Genomic DNA, 18,906 nt, shown 5'->3' on the forward strand with positions numbered 1-18,906 from the left:
GAATGAGACCTCCTGTGGGATGAGACAAAGGAGGAGACAAATCCATGGACGTGTCAGATGCAAGGTAGGAGGACAGTTATAAGTATGAAATATGTGGGGAGAAAAATGACGTATTATTTAAGTTGTTGTGATTCTGCAATGCAAGCAGTGGATTTAAGGGGTTTTATGTTGTCGTATTGTATATTACTGAGGGTTTTATCACAATAACTGCTTGGTCTGTCGAGAGTCCATGAAACAATTTGAGTTTAAACTTTGAGTTTAAGAAAATTTTTTTTTGCCTTAAAATGGAGATTTGCTAATATTTGTCATAAAAAAATAAAAAGAGTGTTAAGCTGAATGTTAGGCACTTTTGAAAATTAGTATGAAGTATTTAAAAAAATATGTATTTCCTTGCGAAGATGCTGGTAAGTGTTTCAATATGTTGGATTGGACCATTTTCCTTGAGCAAGCAGCTAGAAGCAGTGTTTGTTACAGGCATCTCATTGAAGTGATGCTTCAGACTTGGTAAACTCCTCATTCTCCTGCTTTACCGCTAGGTGTGAGTGTTGGAGCTTTTTCTCTTGTTGTGTGTGTAAAAGCTGCTGTTGAACTCCCAGTCCCCCAAGCAATTCCCATCTGAACCATGATGACTCTCCAGTGTGCAAACAGGGAAGCACTGAGTGGCTGTGCTCTGCACAGCACCCGTCTGCAGAGCAGAACATCCCAGCTGCACGCGAAGCTCTGGCTCTTGCAACCATTTCACCAAGAGTACCTGCACTCACTGGCGAGCAAGGGTTTCTATGCACAGGTTGGTGTGATTTCTGGAGAGATGGGAAAACCAGGGGTAGAGAAGGGACCCTAAAGCCAGGCAACACCATGTGCTTATCAGGAGAGAGGAGAGGCAGGAGCAAAGGTCTGGGGACAAGAACTGGGGCAGCAGCAGGTCAGAGCAGGCCCACCAGGCAGCAGACGCTCATCCTCACTCTAAGTTCACTTGGCATGGTCACATTCAGTCGTTGAGAGAAAAGACAATGACAGTTAATTGACAGGAGAAAGCTTGTCTCCCTGCTGTGTTTCTACTTCATTTTCATTCTGCCTTGCTCCTATTGCAGACATTTCTGGAGGTTTTTCAAGTATTCCTACTATCTCCTCTCCAACTCTATCCATCTAAGTTTTCTTCCATCATTTTCCTTGTCTACTTTATGTCCCTTTGTCATTTCTTAACAAAGCATTCTGCTGGGAATCTTCAAATCAATTACTGATTTCTGCATGGTGGATTTTATCTGTGTGCAGTAAATCCTGACTAAACGAACAGTTGTTTCTGTCTCTGGCATCTGTATCCAATGGCTGATAAACATTGCAAATAATATCTATAAACATTTTAAACTCCCGAATACAACTTTAGAAGCTTGGCTGAAATACATTGAATAGGACCTAGATATAGAAACTCCTCAAAGGTAAACAAGGTCTGGAACTTGTGGTGAATTTTCACTTAAGTTCAGGCAAGCCAGAGGTAATGAAGCTACACAAAAGTACTGCAGAGTTTCAGTCGTGTTAAAATGTGGTTAAAAGGAGTCTTTATCTCAACCTTAAGCAAGGATTGGTAGACTGGCAGAAAACTGGAGATATTTGGGAGCACTTTGCACCTTTATTTTAACTCAGGAGCTAAGTGAGAGAATGCTGATTCAGATCTATTTTACAACTATATTAAGTGCTGGAAAATGAAGTGAATCCCAATACATTACAGCATTTAACAGTTGCATCTCACATAGCCCTTAGGCAAGCAGGGATCCAAACTTTGTCCTTTGGCATGTGAAGAAAAGGTATCGTATCATGTGCTCGAATACAATGCCCCTCATGAATCATCAAGAAAATCCTAGGAAAGCATGGCCTTCACATGGATGCACAAACTGTCAAAGGTCATAGTACAGTGAAATACCAGTAACAGCAAATTTATTGCATAATTTAAGAAAATATTGCACAAGTAAAAGATTAAAAGTAGGAATTAGCCTCCAAGCAGCAATATGTTTAAATATTGAAATGACACTCCTTTACATAAGAAACAGTCATTTATAATATGAAGGCAAATCTCTGTTGTGGGGTTAAGAACAGCACCAACACGTTTTACTTCATTTTAAAATGTCAGGTGTTAAATTGGGAAATCTTGCATGTGGCCAAAGGAGCTGCAGCTTGGCCCCACTGCTTTGGGCCGATCAAGCATGCCGCCTGCCGTGCAGCAAGGGGAAGGAACGGTCATTTTGTGCCCAGAAAGGGGATTCTTCCACCATGCTTGTGCTTTCAGGCAGTGTTACTGTTAGAATTATAAAGCCTCTTTCTGGTCCTGCAGGAGAGAAGGCTTTTACACGTCTTATGAAGGCATATTAAGGAGAGTTATCATCCAGTCCCAGGCTGGTTCCTTGTTTAGAAATGTTCCAAACAACATCTAGTATTTAACCATGATTGAGACATTAAGAAGCAAACATGTTCACACTAACTGACATTTTAGAACATCTACTTCCCCCATTTTCTACTAGTGTATCACTTTTCACTCCATGTAGTTTAAAAATTAACATCAGATTGTTGTGTTTCACTCGGCTTTCTTAACCCATAGGTAAAACTCTAGGTAACAAATCTGTCCCATTAAACTCCATGAGGATGATGGCCATTTTCACAGGAGCTCACATAACCTCAAAGTCCATTTTAAGCACTGGAACTGAAAGGATCCCTACACCTTACGTTGGCACACGTCACCATACAGCGATCTTCTGTAAACTTTCCATAAATACACAAGAGCTCTGACTTCAAGTAAATGCTGTCACAACACGGAGAGGCAAAGTAGAGAAAAAGGAGGTGAAGTCCAGCAACCCAAACATCAGGCTGAAATAATATGCCAAAAGATGATACAATCTAGGTCAAAACATAATATATGTTCTTGCACATAACAAGAGCACTCAGTAGACATTTTTAGCATCTGAATAGAAAATAAATTAATAGAGAAAACTTATGTTTCAGGAAAGAGTGAGTAAAATGCAGGAGATGGATATTTTTATCTTGACACTGTTTAAGTGGAAAGGGTTACTAACAAGCAAAACTGCATGTTTATAACCCAAAACATGGTCATGGGCATTTGTATATGTAATTATGGAATCAGAAATTCACAAATATATCTTTTGGCAGTACGGCAGACCTCATCCACCCACTTGCCTTGTGAGGACTGAGAGAAAAAGACACAGTTTTCCTGCTTCCCCCCATTTGGTTGGGCACGGTCCCAGTTGAAGTATTGTAGAACCATGCCATTGACATCAACAAATTTCCCTTCATTTATCATGTCAGTGACACCCAGCCAGAACTCAGACACTCTAGGCATACTTTTCTTGCCATAATCTCGAAGAGCATTCGTTTCATCATTATTCCTTGGGATAGCCAGTGTCCCTCCCTTGGCTATGCAATCTTCATTGGCTTCATGGAAATGTTTAGTGCCTTCTGATGCAAGGTAGCACTTCTTATGGGCCTTTGTCCCACGAAGACAGACTGTGAATAGATATTGGTTTGCATGTTCAGTAAAAGCTTGGGCTATAGCTTTGAACAATGTCTTCTAAAATGACAGGTATGCTGAGAATTAAGCAGACAAGTCCTTCATCAAGTGAAAGCCTCTTGCCTCCACAGAGGGGACCTGAAAGTAGCAGTAAGATCACTTTTCTGCTATTCTTCCTGTTCATGTAAGACCTCACATGCAGCCAGCATGTTAGCACGCCTTTGGGAAGTGTGAACAGGCTGCTCACGGGCATTCTGCACAGCACCTTGGGCTACAACGGCTGGCCAAGAGCAGAGCATGCTCCAGAGATGAGACACTTTAAGAGGAAGGACAGACATAGCTGTGATCTTAACTTTACAAAGTGATTTGAAGTATCTTTCCACTGTTTATGCTGATAAATCTGAGGTATGATATTAAGCCTAGATTATCTCCAGCAATGTAATTCTCTCAAGCACTTTTTTTATCTTGCTTGTTTGGGATGCTAAAATACAACACAGGCCTGTTGTCAGCATATCTTGTGTCTTCTTTTAGCAAATAGTCCTGCTTTCACACATTTTTACCTTATTTCATCAGTCTTTAAATGATGAAATGGATGAGGTATGGATGTTTGTATTGTTGGCAGATGCGAGTTTGTCATCAGGAAATCTATACTTGGCTTTATAGTAAAGCATCAGACTTAAAGGTCTTTTCATACTTATGATATTTAAGTGCCAGAGTGCTATGCATCAACTAAGCCCGGTTCTGAGCAAACACAAGTGGGACAGAACAGTGAGTAAAAAAAACCCAAAGCAGTGATGGCTGCTAAAAATACATTGCCACCTGAAGAAAAACACACATTTACCTCTTTAGTTCTTAATTTTTGTTCCTTCCAGCAAAGTCTGTCCCTTCAAACTCTAAATTCAAACGAGATAAAGTGACTTACATCTATAAACACTTTGTAAAGTATGCGTTTATTACCGAGCTTGCGTGACAATCTGAACCAAATAATCTAAACACTTGCATTTAAATCTGTTTGCTTTTAGTTCTACTGGAACATACCAGAGAAGTCTTGATGTGAAGCCCCAATGTACTAGAACATTAATTTGGCACATGCTCTGTAACTGGAGTTGCCTTGCAGAACCACTGTCAGAGCTCTTCCAGCCCGAGGTCTGTCTGGGCAGACTCGCAGGACCGAGTCCTGCAACTTTACTTTCCAGCTCTCCTAAAGCAGATACGTGAATAACTGATTCTTCCAAGAGAAATACAGAAGAGAACCCTCTTCCAAGGAGTGTTCTTTCTGAGCTGAGGAAGGTAGCAAAGGCCTCAAATAAACTCCTGTAACTATTATTTTTAGAATCCTGCATATGACTACTTCCAGATTATTTCATTTATTGCTTAAACTCATCCTGTGCTTTTATTAGAAATATGTCATGAAACAATATGAACATCATCTGTCCTGATGTTTTTTATAATCTGTCTCTAATTCTTGTCATCTGTTCTTGTAAAAAAGTAATTATGCATCTGATCAACAGAATATGGAAATCCACTTTGGATCGTCTCCTCTATGTCTCAGAATTTTAGTATTTGCAGTTGTAGTATTCATTGCATTACTTAGCTGCATTTTCAAGGCCATTGTTTTATGTTAGGGCTTATCCTTCAGATGTTATCCTTTCCGACTTCTAATGGCCAAAGAAAAGTAATTTACTAATTGCTGAACGCATTAAAAAAACTATATTCATGGGAAAGATGGGAGAAACTGTATCTGCTTCAATTGTGCTGCAGTAATGGTGGGCAATGGCTCTCTTTAGAGAGAAAGTGCGTGCTGCCACATGGCATGTGGCAACATTTCATTATACATAGGGAGGAGACCTAGGAAACTGAAGCAAAAGAAGAAATCAGACTCTAATCTGTGTCTTGGAAATGTCCATAAGGTAAAAAAGCAGCTCCTTTTTCAAGTATCATAAGGCCATTAATAAATACAGCCATAGCTAGAGGGGTGGTAGACCTCTTTTTGCTAAATTTGGAATCCAGTTGAATGGAGTGGGTTCTGAATTTAGAATAGAGCTCAAAATAAGTTTTGAGGATAGAAAATCTGGCTCTGGTTTCAGTTCCAAGCCACCACATGCTTGATCTCAAGCTCTTTCTGGAAACTATACAAGATCTACTTTTACACAAGAGTTACTTGTCTAGCACAGGCTCCCTTTTTTAAGAAACTTCTGAAGCCTTCTTATAAGTAATTTGAAGTAAAAATATTTTGTAAAGCTCAAAAGGCTCTGTGTGACCCAAGATGTAAACCAGGACAACCTAGATATTGCCATCCCCTGAGGAAAATATGTTCTGTTTCATGTGAGTGATGTAATTTCCTCTGTAGTGTCCTCTTGTACATGTTTAAATGCCAAGTTTTGTGTCAACAGCTGTGAAAAAGTACAACTGTCTGGTAGGTGCATGTGTATTTACCCTTCTTATTTTGTTTGGAAATTTCCATCTGGCTGTTTAAGTACTTAAAGGTTCTGTGCATTGATACACGATACTTCTGAACTCACAGTGGATATTACTTTGAAGTTTTATAGCAACATTCACATTTGAATGTCACACTGCTCACTTTAAAAAGGCTCCGTCCTTTTAGCCTCCTTTTGGTGGTGTTTTCAATCTTTGCCGTGAATGTTTTTGCCTTGATCGTTAGCCCATGATCATATTGAAGCTGGGGACGTAACTCATTGAGCATTAGAACTCTCAAACCCAGCAAACCTCGCAGTGTTGCCTTTGGTTATACCTGGAAGAAGGATGAGAGTCAAGGAGAGAGAAGGCAGGAATGACTTTACCTGTCTGAAGCGCTTGCATTTCTTTGAGAGCATTTACTTCTCGCCACAATTTGTCAATCTGGGTCTTCAGGTCATCTTTTTCTAAAAGAAAAGAAATATAGAGAAATGAACAGATGTGAACACAAAAAAAGACTAATTAAAAAATTAGTTGTTGAAAGCTGTTTCCAAATACCATGGGTTTCTGCATTGCTGAGATATGTTTTTATTTCTTTTAAAGATTTTTCCTTAATGAAAGGATTCCTGTAGGTTTCCTATAAAAAACAGGAGGAATCCACCTTTACCTTTCATCTTCATGGTTTAAAACTCACTTTTAGTGTGACTGTATCCCAGCAACTGTTTGAAAACCATGGATTGTTTCAGCCCATGGTTTGTTTAGTGTGCCAGGATTTAATTCACAGCAAAATTTGCCTATTTGCTTTAGAACCTGTACACCACAGATATATGACCTACAAACTAGAGCAGGACACAAGTTGTGTTTATCCAATAAAATGTTGTTTCTGTGGGCATGAAAGTTTCACACAAGTCTTGTTTTAGCACAGTGAGGAGCAACTAATATAATCCCACCTCGCAGTCTGCATGTGTGTAGCCAGGCTTGCTGGGCTGCAATGTCCCCTCCCCAGGAGGAGCCTTCCTGGTGATGCGAGTCACACAAATTCAGTCTGAATCACCACTTTATAGCACTTACAAAAGCACCAAGAAGATAGTGGGACAAGAAAATAAGCTAATTTGCACATAACTCCACTTTCATGTCCTCTTTTTCATTCTTTTTTCTTAATCATTCTAATAGTCTCCCACCATCAAACGATGGGCAGGCATGTTTCCATTGCACAAGATGACACTAATTGCGGCAGTAACGAGACCTTCTGGAAGCCACACTGGTGAACATGAGGAATAAATAAGCTCTTCCACACAGAGCAGAACTAACAAAACCACAGTTCTTATAGATCTCTGTTAAGTCACCTAATCCTCCAGCCGCACCCCAGAAAGCTCGTCTCTTCTCTGTATTACCTGCTGCCTGTAGGGATAACCCCAGCCATGCTTTGTGACTCGCTGGTTCCCTAAGGTGTGATTCCTGGTTCCACAGTCCAGACTCCTCCCTGTGATTCCTGGTTCACAGTAGCCTCTACGTGCCCCCCGTCTGCTTCCAAAGAGGCAAAAAGCAGAACAAGCTGAGCTCCCGGTGCAGCCTTACAGTGGGAGACTGCTGCAGGTCTCTCTCTTTTGGCACTCTCATTCTGAATTTCATAAAATATTGGGAAACATCATCAGGAGCCCCATTCTTCTGCCAGATTGGTGCAAGTTCAAAAGTAGTGGAAGGATGACAGGCAAATGTGCTGGCAAACCAGATGTGTAAGCAGTCTGGCATTAGGAGACCAAGCTAAAAGCTATATAGACATTCAGAAGGAGAAGGAGGAAGTATATGTAACTGTATCGCTTCAGCACCGCATCATTGTGCTGTGATGGCTTTATCTCAGCTGCGGTTTCCTCGTTGACTGGCACTTTAAATATTTGCCAATAGTATAATCTTCATCATACCAGATTTATTAGAAATAAGTCTTTAAATTAATTACGCAGACATTTCCAAACAACATTCAGCATTTTTTTTTTTTTATTTGCTCTGTAAGCTTTGCTCTGGGAATTTATGCTTTATCTTTTTCTGCTAATTCTTTTTCATTAGTTTGACTTGCCATTTCACGGTACTTGTCACACAGGTAAAGTAATAGTCCACAAATATTAGACATTCTGTTAAAATTAGGAAATGGTTCAAAAATCTGAGCAGTAACCCCTGGAGACTGAATATTTTATTCTGCTCTTTTCCATCACATGCACACAAATTTCCATTCTTCCTCTCTTAGCCAGTATAACTACATAACTGAGAATGGTCATCGAGAGGCCCCTCTCAGCTGTACCTCTAAGTCCTAAATAACGCCGACAGAGGTGAATGGGCATAAGAGAACAATCTATTTACAGCTGTTGTGCAGCTCTATTTCCATAACTCATTCTGCCACCCTATTTTTAGCTTTGTTAACTCACATAGTATTTTAAAGACAGACATAATATAGACTCAACTGTCCTTTGTTAATAAGCATCTGTATAATGTTAGTTTCTGGTTTGTACAATGTTATTTCAGTACGTAGTAGATTTGCATAGTCCATAAACTTCTATTCCTCCCTCCCAGTTAAAACCCAGTACCTTTCACTCTACGTTTGCTGTGTTTCCTGGCTTTGAATTTGGGCGCCTGACTGATGGTCTGATCCAGCAGCAGTATGCTTATGAGCAGAAAAATCATAAGTCCAGTTTGTGCCATGTCTCTTTTAAAGAACTTAAGAAGCTTCAGAAGATTCTCTCCAGCTGCTCTAGAAGCAAGTCACCCGGCCACGTCTTGGGAGGGACGGGCTGAGCTCAACTTTATAAAAGTGAAGGGGTAGGGTTGGCTGGACTCCTTGCTTACGAAATGTGCTCAATACTTAGGCTGGCCGTGGCATAAGGCAACCCCTTGTTCTCACATCTCATCTGAAATTCCTGTTTCCATTTTGAGTTCAGCTGGGACAGGTTGCTTATACAGAAGCTGGACCAGCACTGAACACTGCGCTGGATGCCACTAATGAGTGCCGCAGCTCCTATTTTAACTTCGAAACCAAAATGTGTGGAAAAGGCAGTGGATACTCAAAACCACCTTGTGCAATGCTAGCCTCAAGGAGGGGTAGCCAAAAGATCTCCACAAATCCAACAGGCTCCCCCAGCACAGCTCTGACCCCCGCCAGCAAAGTCATTTCAGTGGTCGTGATATTATTGACATTGAAACAAAAAACACTCTCCCTTTTTCCTCCCATCCCACCCACCTGGTAAGAGAGAGTTTGTTTAAAACATTGACATTGAAGCCATTGCTGGGTGCCGACTGGTGCAGCTCATGCCCCTCAGAGCTGCTGTTCCAGACATCTCTTTGCCATCTGTGCCTTGGTTATATTCTGCTCACATTGCCCCCTTTTTGAGAACTGTAACAGCAAGAGACTTATCCCTTTATTAAAGGAAAGCTGAGGTTTATGGACATGCTGTTATACTATGTGAATACATACTGGCTTTTCCCAACCTGACTGTACGGTCAGTACCTAGAATGGAAAGCACACCTACACCATCCATTTCAGATGCATTGAAACAACTAGCTGTATTCTGGTAACCTATAACTAGTAAGCATCTCATAATCATTAGTTAATAAAATTTTCATAAATGCACCCTGATATGATAAAACTTAGTTACAGTGGCCTGCCTCAAATATTGAGCCCTGTTACATCATGTAGGGAAACCTCTGAATAAGCCCTGCTAAACACTCAGCAATGGTTATTCCAAGGTCCCAGCCACCCAGGCCTGTTGAACAAATCATTCACATAGCTGCATGTTTCAGTACGCAGTCAAATGTGGGAAAGGCCATCACTCCAAACAGCACACCCAGAACTGAAAGGGGAGCTGTCAGAGAGGAAAATGAGAAGCTTTGCAAGGGTCTAGTTCAAGATTTAATTTGTCATTTAGAACTAACCCTAAGTTTAGGGTTGATCTATATTTCATGCCAGCAGCATTGGGGCATCAATAAAAGTTAATTAAGGGTGGACAGCTGAATCAATAGCTGCCTCCAGTTAATTTTTCACTTGGTCCCTTCAAAGAGGCTGTCGAATTGCACAAGAAGCTAATCCTGAGGGACTGCAGCTTGTGGCCTAACGTATTAAATGAGTGCTAACTTTGGGTTACCTCAGTAAGGGAGCTGTAAAGCCCTGGAGCCGTTTCACATGGGGCTTAGCAGTCCCACAGGCTCTGAGAGAGGACCAACAGCTGGGGTCAGCGAGCATTTGTTGTCTGGGTTTAAGGACTCAGTACCAGAATGGATTTGTTCTACGAACTCGAGTTTTCTAACACAGACTTTCTTTGCTTTCTCTGGAATGAGTCTGACAGAAAAAGATTTGTACTCTACTGAGGCAAGCACACAACCCACTAGTGATGAAGGCATAAAGAAAGCACAGATTTGGTATTTTGGGAGTCCTTGGCCTAGAGCCTGAGTAAAAACCTGTGCTTTTTGGAGTACGCCATGTTATGTCCTTTCAAGAACAGACTGAAATTCAGTTGTGAAAGCTTCACCCTTTTTATTCTGTAGTCTCTTTAAGCATTTTACCAGCTGCAAGTAGCTCAGCTGGACTTCAATCCTAAAGCCTGACTCACAAAGCTGTCCTTGCATCTGCTGCAAGAGCCCAAAAGGGAAAGAGGGCTTGGCTGTCTGGAGTTTGTCTGGAGTACCTGAGAAACGGGTTTCACACTTATGACTGATCAATAGCAACTGAGAAAGCAAGTTTATCTTCTTGCATACAGTGTGTGGGCAGGAGAGTCAGAGAAAAGTCAAAATCTGTTGCTGAGAAGAGGTGAACTCCCAGGACTCCTGTAAGGAAGCGGGAAATGGAACCACACGGGAGGCCTAGAGCCTCACTGAAGTGAATATCTGATCTGTGTAAGGTCTTGAAACCAGCATTGTAACATCATTTAGAGTTGCAGTCTTTCTTTTACTAGCATAGTTGTAGCACTATATTATAGCCCAGAGAGTAATAATGCAGCCCCATATACCTACATAGAGGTGTAATGTTTCCTGGGACAAATTATTCCTCTTTCCATATCAGAATGTGCTGTACAAGTATAAATAGCCTCAGACCCTTACAGCTGTATCCACACTAGGAAGGGATTGCGCTTTATTATTTACACCAGGATAGTAGAACTGCACACAGACAAAATAATAGTTTTTCTTGAAGAGCTTCGTTCACTTTAAGGCACTCGAAGTGCTTTGTTTGACAAGAAACATCACGCAAAATCGACAGCTGCTGAACTGCATAGGCACCTGGTTCTATTGCTCCCATCTCCCCACCTCATGGCCTTTGCTTTCAGACAACCAAGCCATTCAGAGCATATGAATCCTTTGGCAAAAGGTTTATTTCAGTTTCTCCACAGAGACTCTTGAAGGTAAAAAGTCTATTCCCCTCAGAGACAGTTCTACCTTTATATGCTGCTGTAAACTGGCTCAGAAGAACTCTTCATGCAGCTGTTTTTCCTCTTCATTCTCACCCATCCCTGGGTTTGTGGAAAGAACATGCAATTGGGCACAGACTATGAGAAGTCGGTGTGAGGTGAGGACTGGATGCTGGGCTGAGATTCTGAAATAGCTCTGGCTGCAAACAGCCATTTCCTGTCATGTAGAGGAAGATCCTATGGAGGGAGATCACGTCCTTTTCCTGTCTCCTGAGGCAGAAGAACTACAAATAAAACACTGCTTGTAAAATGTATCTTTAAAGAAAATTAATGCTTCTGTCTCTTGAAAAGCGAACTGCTCACGTATTGCAACCTGTCTGGCTGTGTTTTACTGAGATCTACACTCCTCTCCATGCTTCAGAGCTAATTGTGTGGTGGCACGTTTGGAAACTGGTGGGCTGTGTCTGAAACTGAAATTATAGCAAAGGTGATGGGGGTGGCAGCATTTCAGTTGTGAAAAATTCAGCTCGGCATAGGGTTTGGAAAAAACACTTGTATGAAGGTAACTATTTGCCCCTTCTACTTACAGTATAAAGAGAAAATTAAAACTAATCAGACCTGTTGTCAGGCTAAGGGGTTTCCAGTGGAGTCATCCGAAGAGCCAGTATAGTCAATAAAAGTAGATAATACAAAGGTTAATCAAAGCTCTATCACTCCCACACACCAGTTTTTATGACTGTCTTGGGTGGTAAATGGGATCCACTTTCATTTGTTTCAATTTTATATAAAAACTTTTGTAAATTCTGCTAGTCACAGATTATGTTGTGCTTGGAAAATTACTGTGTGCTTGGTTTCTTTGGCCCGGAAAAATCTTGCAAAGTCTTCCTTAAGGATTTGACCTCAGCCCAACCAGGTAAAAGGCAGGATTATGGCTGACTTCCCAGCACCAAAGTTATTTTGAGGACATTTGGGGACAAACAAACTGTGTGTTTAGAAAAGGCACTGGCTGACCTTATGGTATGTGAGATTCTGTGAAACTTAATTATATTTTAGGGGTTTGCAATCAGTTCAAGTTTTTTCCTATAATGCTAATTTGCTCTTTCAAAAGGAAATTTTCTGTCTTCAAGAGAACTGCTCTATCTACTAAAACTAAAAGAGGTTCCAGGTTTCTTGCAAAACCAGGCTGCCCACCAGTGACCTACTGCAGGTCACTGGGTGTTCAGGTCTTCTTCAGATGTATGATGCTGGTGTCCCAAATGCATGCCTCACCTTGGCACTGTGGCACCGATGATAGGACTGATCAATAAATAGGCTTCTTGGGGTGATGTTTTCCAACTCTAAATCTAGGTTTTACAGGTCTTTTGTATCTCTTCTTTGGTGTCTTTGTCACAAGAACATCTCCCAGCTGGAGCTTAGGAAGCAGAGAGCAGGGTAGACAATTTGCAAGAGGCAGCCAAAAGACTTGTCTTACATCTATAACAAAATTTAACAAAATATCATTGCCTTGTCTATGTGACCAAGCCATCTCACCTACTCCTTTCCCTTCTCTTCTAATGGCAGTGATTATAGAGAATAGGTTGTAAAGCTGAGAAAATACTGCTTATCAAAGCCAGAAGGCAATCAGAAGAGATTCACCAAACCTACAGAACACAATGTGAGCAAAGCCATCACACTCTTTTTGTTACCTATCCAATGCTCCTCTGGTAAAGTTGCCTTCTTACAAGGTTCAGCTGTCTCAAAGGAATGGCACTGTTGCCAAATCCTTTCTACTTCAGGCCTTTAGCTGCAAAAATAAGTAGGTCCTGAGTGTTTTACTGGCTGTCATTGCCCATCTCTTCAGGCAGGAAGGACCCCGAAGAAACAGCTATTTATTTAGAGAGAAATGCTTTGCTGGCTGTTTGAAACGTGCAGAAAGCAAACCACCATCCCTCTCAGAACAGGAGCTTTTTGACAGACCAGCTCATTCTGTGTCATCTCTAGAGATAAGGGACTCCAGGAGAAAATTTAAAGTGTTTTTTTTTAAAAGTCCAGGTGCAAATATAGGAGTTGAATGGGGTCTTTGAAAATGCTTCTCCTGCAGACTTGGCAAGGTTTCCATGTTGGGAATTACTGGCAGCAGCTCAGCTTGTTTAGCCCCCGGGATGTATGTGAGAATGTCTCTCTCTTCCCATTTGTAAACACAAATTACCTGTTTTGCTAATTTTTTTCCTGTAATGTGTGCTGCCTTTTTTTTTTTCCTTTCTGGAAATGATCTGAAAACATCCTGAGCATTTAATTTCTCCCTTTATATATTTTATTTTTGATCATCGCAGTCTCCCTAATATGAGATTTACCAGCTTCACATTAACATGCTCTTATTAGGCTCTGCTCGTCCTTACACATGCCAGACAAATGGTTTGGACAAAGCCTTTATTTAGGCACTGTGAAGCTCTCCAGACAGCCTGAATTGCACATTCACAGGTTCACAGCAGGTTACCAACAGTGCAGCTTTGCGCACTGCCAGAAGGGCGGGCCAGAGTGAGGACATGTTTTGGCTTGTGTAGATGTTTGTAGGATTTTCCTTCAACAGATGGAAAGTCAGGCTTTCTCAGGAGTGTGATCATGTCTCCCTTTGGTGGCTGCACTTCACTGAGAACTTAGAGGTTCTGCTCAAGGGCTCAGGCCTTCTGCATTTCCAACCCAGAAGCTCGAATTTCCGCTCCATCTACAGCTGTACAACCTTTGAGGTCCCTCACTCCTGCGCCGTGGCACCACAGAGGTGCTCTCAGAGACCCTCCCAGTGCTGTTGCTCCCACCCAGTCAGGGTGGCTGCCCACTGCCAAGGAGATGCTTCAGCTGAGGGATGCCAGCCTGGCCCGGGGCAAGAAGCCAAACTATGGCTCTGCAGTTCGAGGCTGTCACAGGACCTGCAAACAGCTGACCCTGCTTTACTGTGTCTTAGAAGCAGCACTACCCCCATGCACAGGCATAATCAGCTCACGCACTGGAAAACACATGATTTGGTCCAAGTAAAATGACCTTCTGTAGAAGTTAAAAGATTTTAGCTTCCTGGTCAGGAAGAAAAAATAACACCTAACTGTAAATGCTGGGGAGATATTTCCTTGCCTCTGAAAGCAAACTCAAGCCATGAGAAATAGTCAGTGACGCTGCCTTGCTGGAGGCTGCCTTGCTGGAGGCTGCCTTGCTGGAGGCTGGGAAACGGGTGGCCGGGGCAGTGCCTACCCAGCTACTCAGCCAGCCCTGCCACCACACACGCCCCTGATCCCGTGATGAATCTCACATCACAGATTGGATGCTGAGGGTGGAAAACAAAAAATAACCTGGATCAGTGCAATATTCTTTAACAGCCCGATATGTCCATGGAAAAATGCCATTCATTTCTTGGAATGCTGCCCTCCTGTGAAAAGTCTTCAGAAGAACATCCCCTCCCACTCTCAGCCCTCCACCTTCCTGCCCATAAGGCTGTTTTTCGTGGTACACAGAGGAGTTATGTGCCATTACTGTATTAGACATCATTTCAAAATCTGTCTCTAAAATTTTCCCGATTACAGCAAAGAAATCTGTGACGGCTTTTTGGAGTCATAGTTATCTATCTCTGCTGAATTGTAGCTTGGGCAGAAAGAACCATGCTGAGGCAGCACAGCATCCGCCTTTCCTCTTAGTTGCTGCCTTTAAGGATTTGAAGTCGCAGTACATGTCTTGGGTGGGTATCACAGCCAGGCTAGCGTGGCCTCCAGGGCCAACTAGCAAAACACATTTACCTGTATCTTCTGATATATTCTGTAGCTCATTTGCTGACAGCACTCAAGGTGTCTGCTATAAAGCTCGCTTGTTAATGTCTACATAAACCACACCCTGCGCTGTGGACACTGTCTGTGCAGGCAGACATTGGTTGAGATACTGGCAATATTTAATCAGGAGAATTAGTCTCTTTTGGGAATTGTGGGATGTTCCAGTTCCTGCACTACATCTCTGGGAGAACCCTAGAATTTTTAAGGAAAAAGCTGAAAGGATCAGCAAAAAGCAAGAAGTGCAGTCAAACCTGAGAGCGTGTGCTCCTCTGCACGTCAGAGAGATTTCAGAGGCAGAGGCTATGTTCTGCATATCTGCATATAGCACTCAGCACTGAAGGAATTCACATTATAACATCATTACTAGGTAAAAGTGGCTGTTGGTCAAGAAAAGGGGGATGCAAATCCTTTCTCATCGTCTTCTTTTCTTCCTGTAAAATGAGATTCCTCCATGCACTGCTTAGGCTCTGTGTGAGACTCATGTCACACTCCTAGATCATTGTCCATCTCCCAGATATTTCCAGTCTAGTGCTGCATTCTGTCTCCCTGTGCTGTGACCCGCAAGCCAGGTGCCGCCAGAGAACCTGAGCTGTGGGTTCGTAATACGGGATTAAGTGGCTGAAGACGTGCAAGTGGAAAAGCTACATGCCCTGACAACATATGCAATGTTCTGGAAAGCTCTTTAACAAGGTCTTGGAGTCACGTTATTATTTGCAAGCAAGACATTTGTAAGCAAGATTTGTAAGTAAAGGGGAAAAGAGAGATTTATCTTCAAACTACAAAGGCAGCTGATGCTTACATCCATCCAAAGCCTGAAAGCTGGCCTGTACTTTAGTGTCAGAGCTTCTTCCCAGTGTGTGGTGCTACACGTTGTGCCTGTATGTCTGCTGCGTGACCTTATACACCAGGGAGGAAGGGAGTTCAAAGACTGCATTCAGAGTTGAAGTTTTTTGAGACTGAAATTTGATTCCTCAGAGGCAACAGGATCAGCAGGGATAAATAGGCATTTATTCAAATATTTTCAAATAGTGTTTCAAACAGAAAATATTCTGGCATTTGCCAAGTAATTTAGACACTATGAAAATGTAAACTTCACAGAATTTTTCATTATTTCTTTATTCATTGTCATGTACTTTCTTACTGCAGTTTGTTCTCATTTCCAGCAGATGTCTTAAGTGTCCTAGGAATGATAGGAGAGCTCTGATTTTATATCACTCATCCATTAGAGTAAAAGAGAAAAGTCCAGGCTCTCCTCTGCCTGCTTAATGCTCAGGGTACACACATTCTGTTGCATGTTCCTTCACCAGCATTACCCAAGAGAGGATCAGGCTTAGTATGGTTATCCAGTTTCTAGATGCTTCTTTACTGTAGGAAGAGCAATTGCAGACAGACAACTATCAGGTCAAATACGCTCGTACACTTGAGATTTCAGAAGGGATGCAGATTGTTTGTCCTGCTTTTGTCAATACTGTTTATTAAAACAGTTCTGTGGCCTCTGCCCAGGTTGAATTCCCTTCACATAAAAAGGTGACACTTTCATGAGTTACACGGCCAACTGGCTGATTCAATTGGCTGATTAATGTTCCTAAGATCTTTGAATCTCAGGATCACACGTACTTGACAGCAGTTCAGTTCAGTGGGAGAATGAACAGATTAGGTTTCCCTGGCTTAGACACTCACTGCCCATGTTCATTTTCAAGGCTAGGTTGGATGGGGCCTTGAACAGCCTAATTTAGTGGGATGTCCCTGGGGAGGGGAGTTAGAACTAGATGATCTTTAAGATCCCTTCCAACTCTAACTAGTCTATGATTCCCTGTGCCGCCTCACAGGACCGTTTTGCAGCTCTCACACCCTTTCCCGCAGGGCCAGGTTCTCTGCTGACCTGGAGGCTTGCAGCTGTCATGGACCTGACGAGCCTCATGTTTTACCTTGCTCCTTGCCCTGTGCTCCTCTTGCAGCACCAGGAGCTGCACACAGCTGCACACGGCTGCACACGGCTGCAGTGCAGTGCTGGCACGCAGGGCTCAGGTCGCAGCTCTGTGCCACAGCTCCTCCCTGCTGAATGCGCGCAGCTAGCAGGGAGAGTGGCTGGTTTATGGTCTCCCTCGCTCAACAGACTTGCACTTTACTAGAAGGCTCTCAACCCACAGAAATGAGGAAGGGGAAGCTCCTCTGAGCTGAGTTCTCACTAAAGGCAACAGAGTTTTGCCTGCGCAAGACCAGCAGCCTTTGCTCCTTCTCTGATAATTAGTAGCAAATAAGTCAGGGCCCATCTCCCCACACAGAGAAACAGTGGTACCAGATGGCGAGCCAGTAATATTTGTGCCACACTAGGTGTGAGCTAGCCCAGCCTGCTGAGATGGCAAGAGTGCTTCCAGGTATGAGCTGGCAGGTTTGCACAGAGCTGCATGTTGCTCTGTAGGCCCAGCAGTTTGGGTCTAAACTAGTTTGAGGAACTTGGCACCGTACGCTGCTGCTTGATGTAGATGCTCCCCAGGTTGCAAGGAATGAATTGTCTCTGTTGAGGCAGTCCCTTTGCGAAGGACCTAACGTGACCAGGAAACAAAACAGCTCGGCTGACAAATTCACATCTCAGTGCAGGACCTGTCACTCGGGGCTTGCTTTACATATCCAAGCTTCTTACGCAGCCTGGCACTTGATGCAGGAGCTTGGCCGGCCTCTGCACGCTGCTTCTGGTAGAGCAGAGAGCCACGAGTCCTCTGGAGCATCAGGAGCGGCACAGCTGCAAATGCAGAGGAGCAGCTGTGGTCTCTGCTGAAGGATTTTCCATTTTGTACTTAATTTACTTGCTCCAGTGGCTCCATCAAACCAGTGTAAACCAATACTGCATCCTCAAGGAAGATAATTTGGTTTGGCAATGTATGCAGCATATTTTAATAGGGAGAATTGGGTCAGGATTGAAAAAAAAGAATCCTGCTTTATTTCCCCCCACCAAAAAAGTTATGATGTGGAAATAAATATTCCTGCCTGAATTTTTAATACAGCAGATATGCCTGGGTTCATTTAGAGGAGTAATCAACTTGATGCTGCCCTATCAAAGCCAGTGCTAAAACTCCTGTGAGATTCCAGTTTGAGTTGAATTTACCATCTTAATGGGAATAAGGAAGGAAGCTTGCAACAATTATCCTTTTATTATCCTGTTTTGCTTGATGATTAGCAAACAGAACACTGTGTAATAACTTTATACAACACCGACATGTTGAACAAAGCGCAGATCAAAATCTCATATGAATCTTATTATGTACGCTTTATTAAATTAACCTGCAGTGCCAGGGAATGTGCTGCAAGAAAGACAATATTGAAATGAGGCTGACATTTAATATGTAAACGGTGCGAGCTGGCTACGGCTGGTGTCACGCAGCACAGCCATGGCAGCTAACATGTTCAAGGGAGTGGTTGCAGACTGATAATTTAGGTGAGGTCTTGAGACAATTCCTTCTGTAAATCCCCTGCCGCAGCCTGTGCGGAGTTCGAGCACCATCTCTCTCTCTCAAGTGACACACTGCGTAAACACACCACTGATGTCCTTGGCAATCAGACTTTTTTTATGGCACTCACTGTTACAGCCCAGTAGACAAGACCGTGTCCTATCTCGTCCTCAGACAGAGCAAACCCAGTTCCACCCGTGAGCTGAGGATGAGCCAGAACAGCAGGATCTGCAGTCTCATCTCAATCCAGGCACTGCTTGTCAGAAAAGGCTGGGTTCAGGGATCAGCATTGCTCCTTTCCCTGCCGTGCCCTACTGGAGGCAACTAGATATACACGGAGAGGGTGATAA

The 18,906-nt window shown here is 42.7% G+C and overlaps 1 protein-coding gene across 1 annotated transcript; it reads right to left on the reverse strand.

The window, feature by feature from the left end:
* Positions 1-1,700: 1,700 nt before the first annotated feature.
* CLEC3A (C-type lectin domain family 3 member A) lies at positions 1,701-8,684 on the reverse strand. The gene is made up of 3 exons (XM_009569938.2): positions 8,509-8,684; positions 6,316-6,396; positions 1,701-3,510 (listed from the first exon to the last, which is right to left on the reverse strand). The coding sequence occupies exons 1-3, from the start codon at positions 8,621-8,623 to the stop codon at positions 3,119-3,121; spliced, it is 588 nt and encodes a 195-aa protein (XP_009568233.1). The 5' UTR covers positions 8,624-8,684; the 3' UTR covers positions 1,701-3,118.
* Between the last annotated feature and the right edge of the window lie 10,222 nt (positions 8,685-18,906).

Source organism: Cuculus canorus, chromosome 13, assembly GCF_017976375.1.
Source record: "Cuculus canorus isolate bCucCan1 chromosome 13, bCucCan1.pri, whole genome shotgun sequence".
NCBI classification, from domain to species: domain Eukaryota; kingdom Metazoa; phylum Chordata; class Aves; order Cuculiformes; family Cuculidae; genus Cuculus; species Cuculus canorus.

What these genes read in the sequence shown, in the direction of transcription:
- CLEC3A (XM_009569938.2), bottom strand. Translation starts at nt 8,623, where the DNA reads ATGGCACAAACTGGACTTATGATTTTTCTGCTCATAAGCATACTGCTG. An exon ending in CAGCAAACGTAGAGTGAAAG is followed by an intron (nt 6,397 to 8,508) that starts GTACTGGGTTTT and finishes CTTTTCTTTTAG; the next exon opens with AAAAAGATGACCTGAAGACC. An exon ending in AATGCAAGCGCTTCAGACAG is followed by an intron (nt 3,511 to 6,315) that starts GTAAAGTCATTC and finishes ATCTATTCACAG; the next exon opens with TCTGTCTTCGTGGGACAAAG.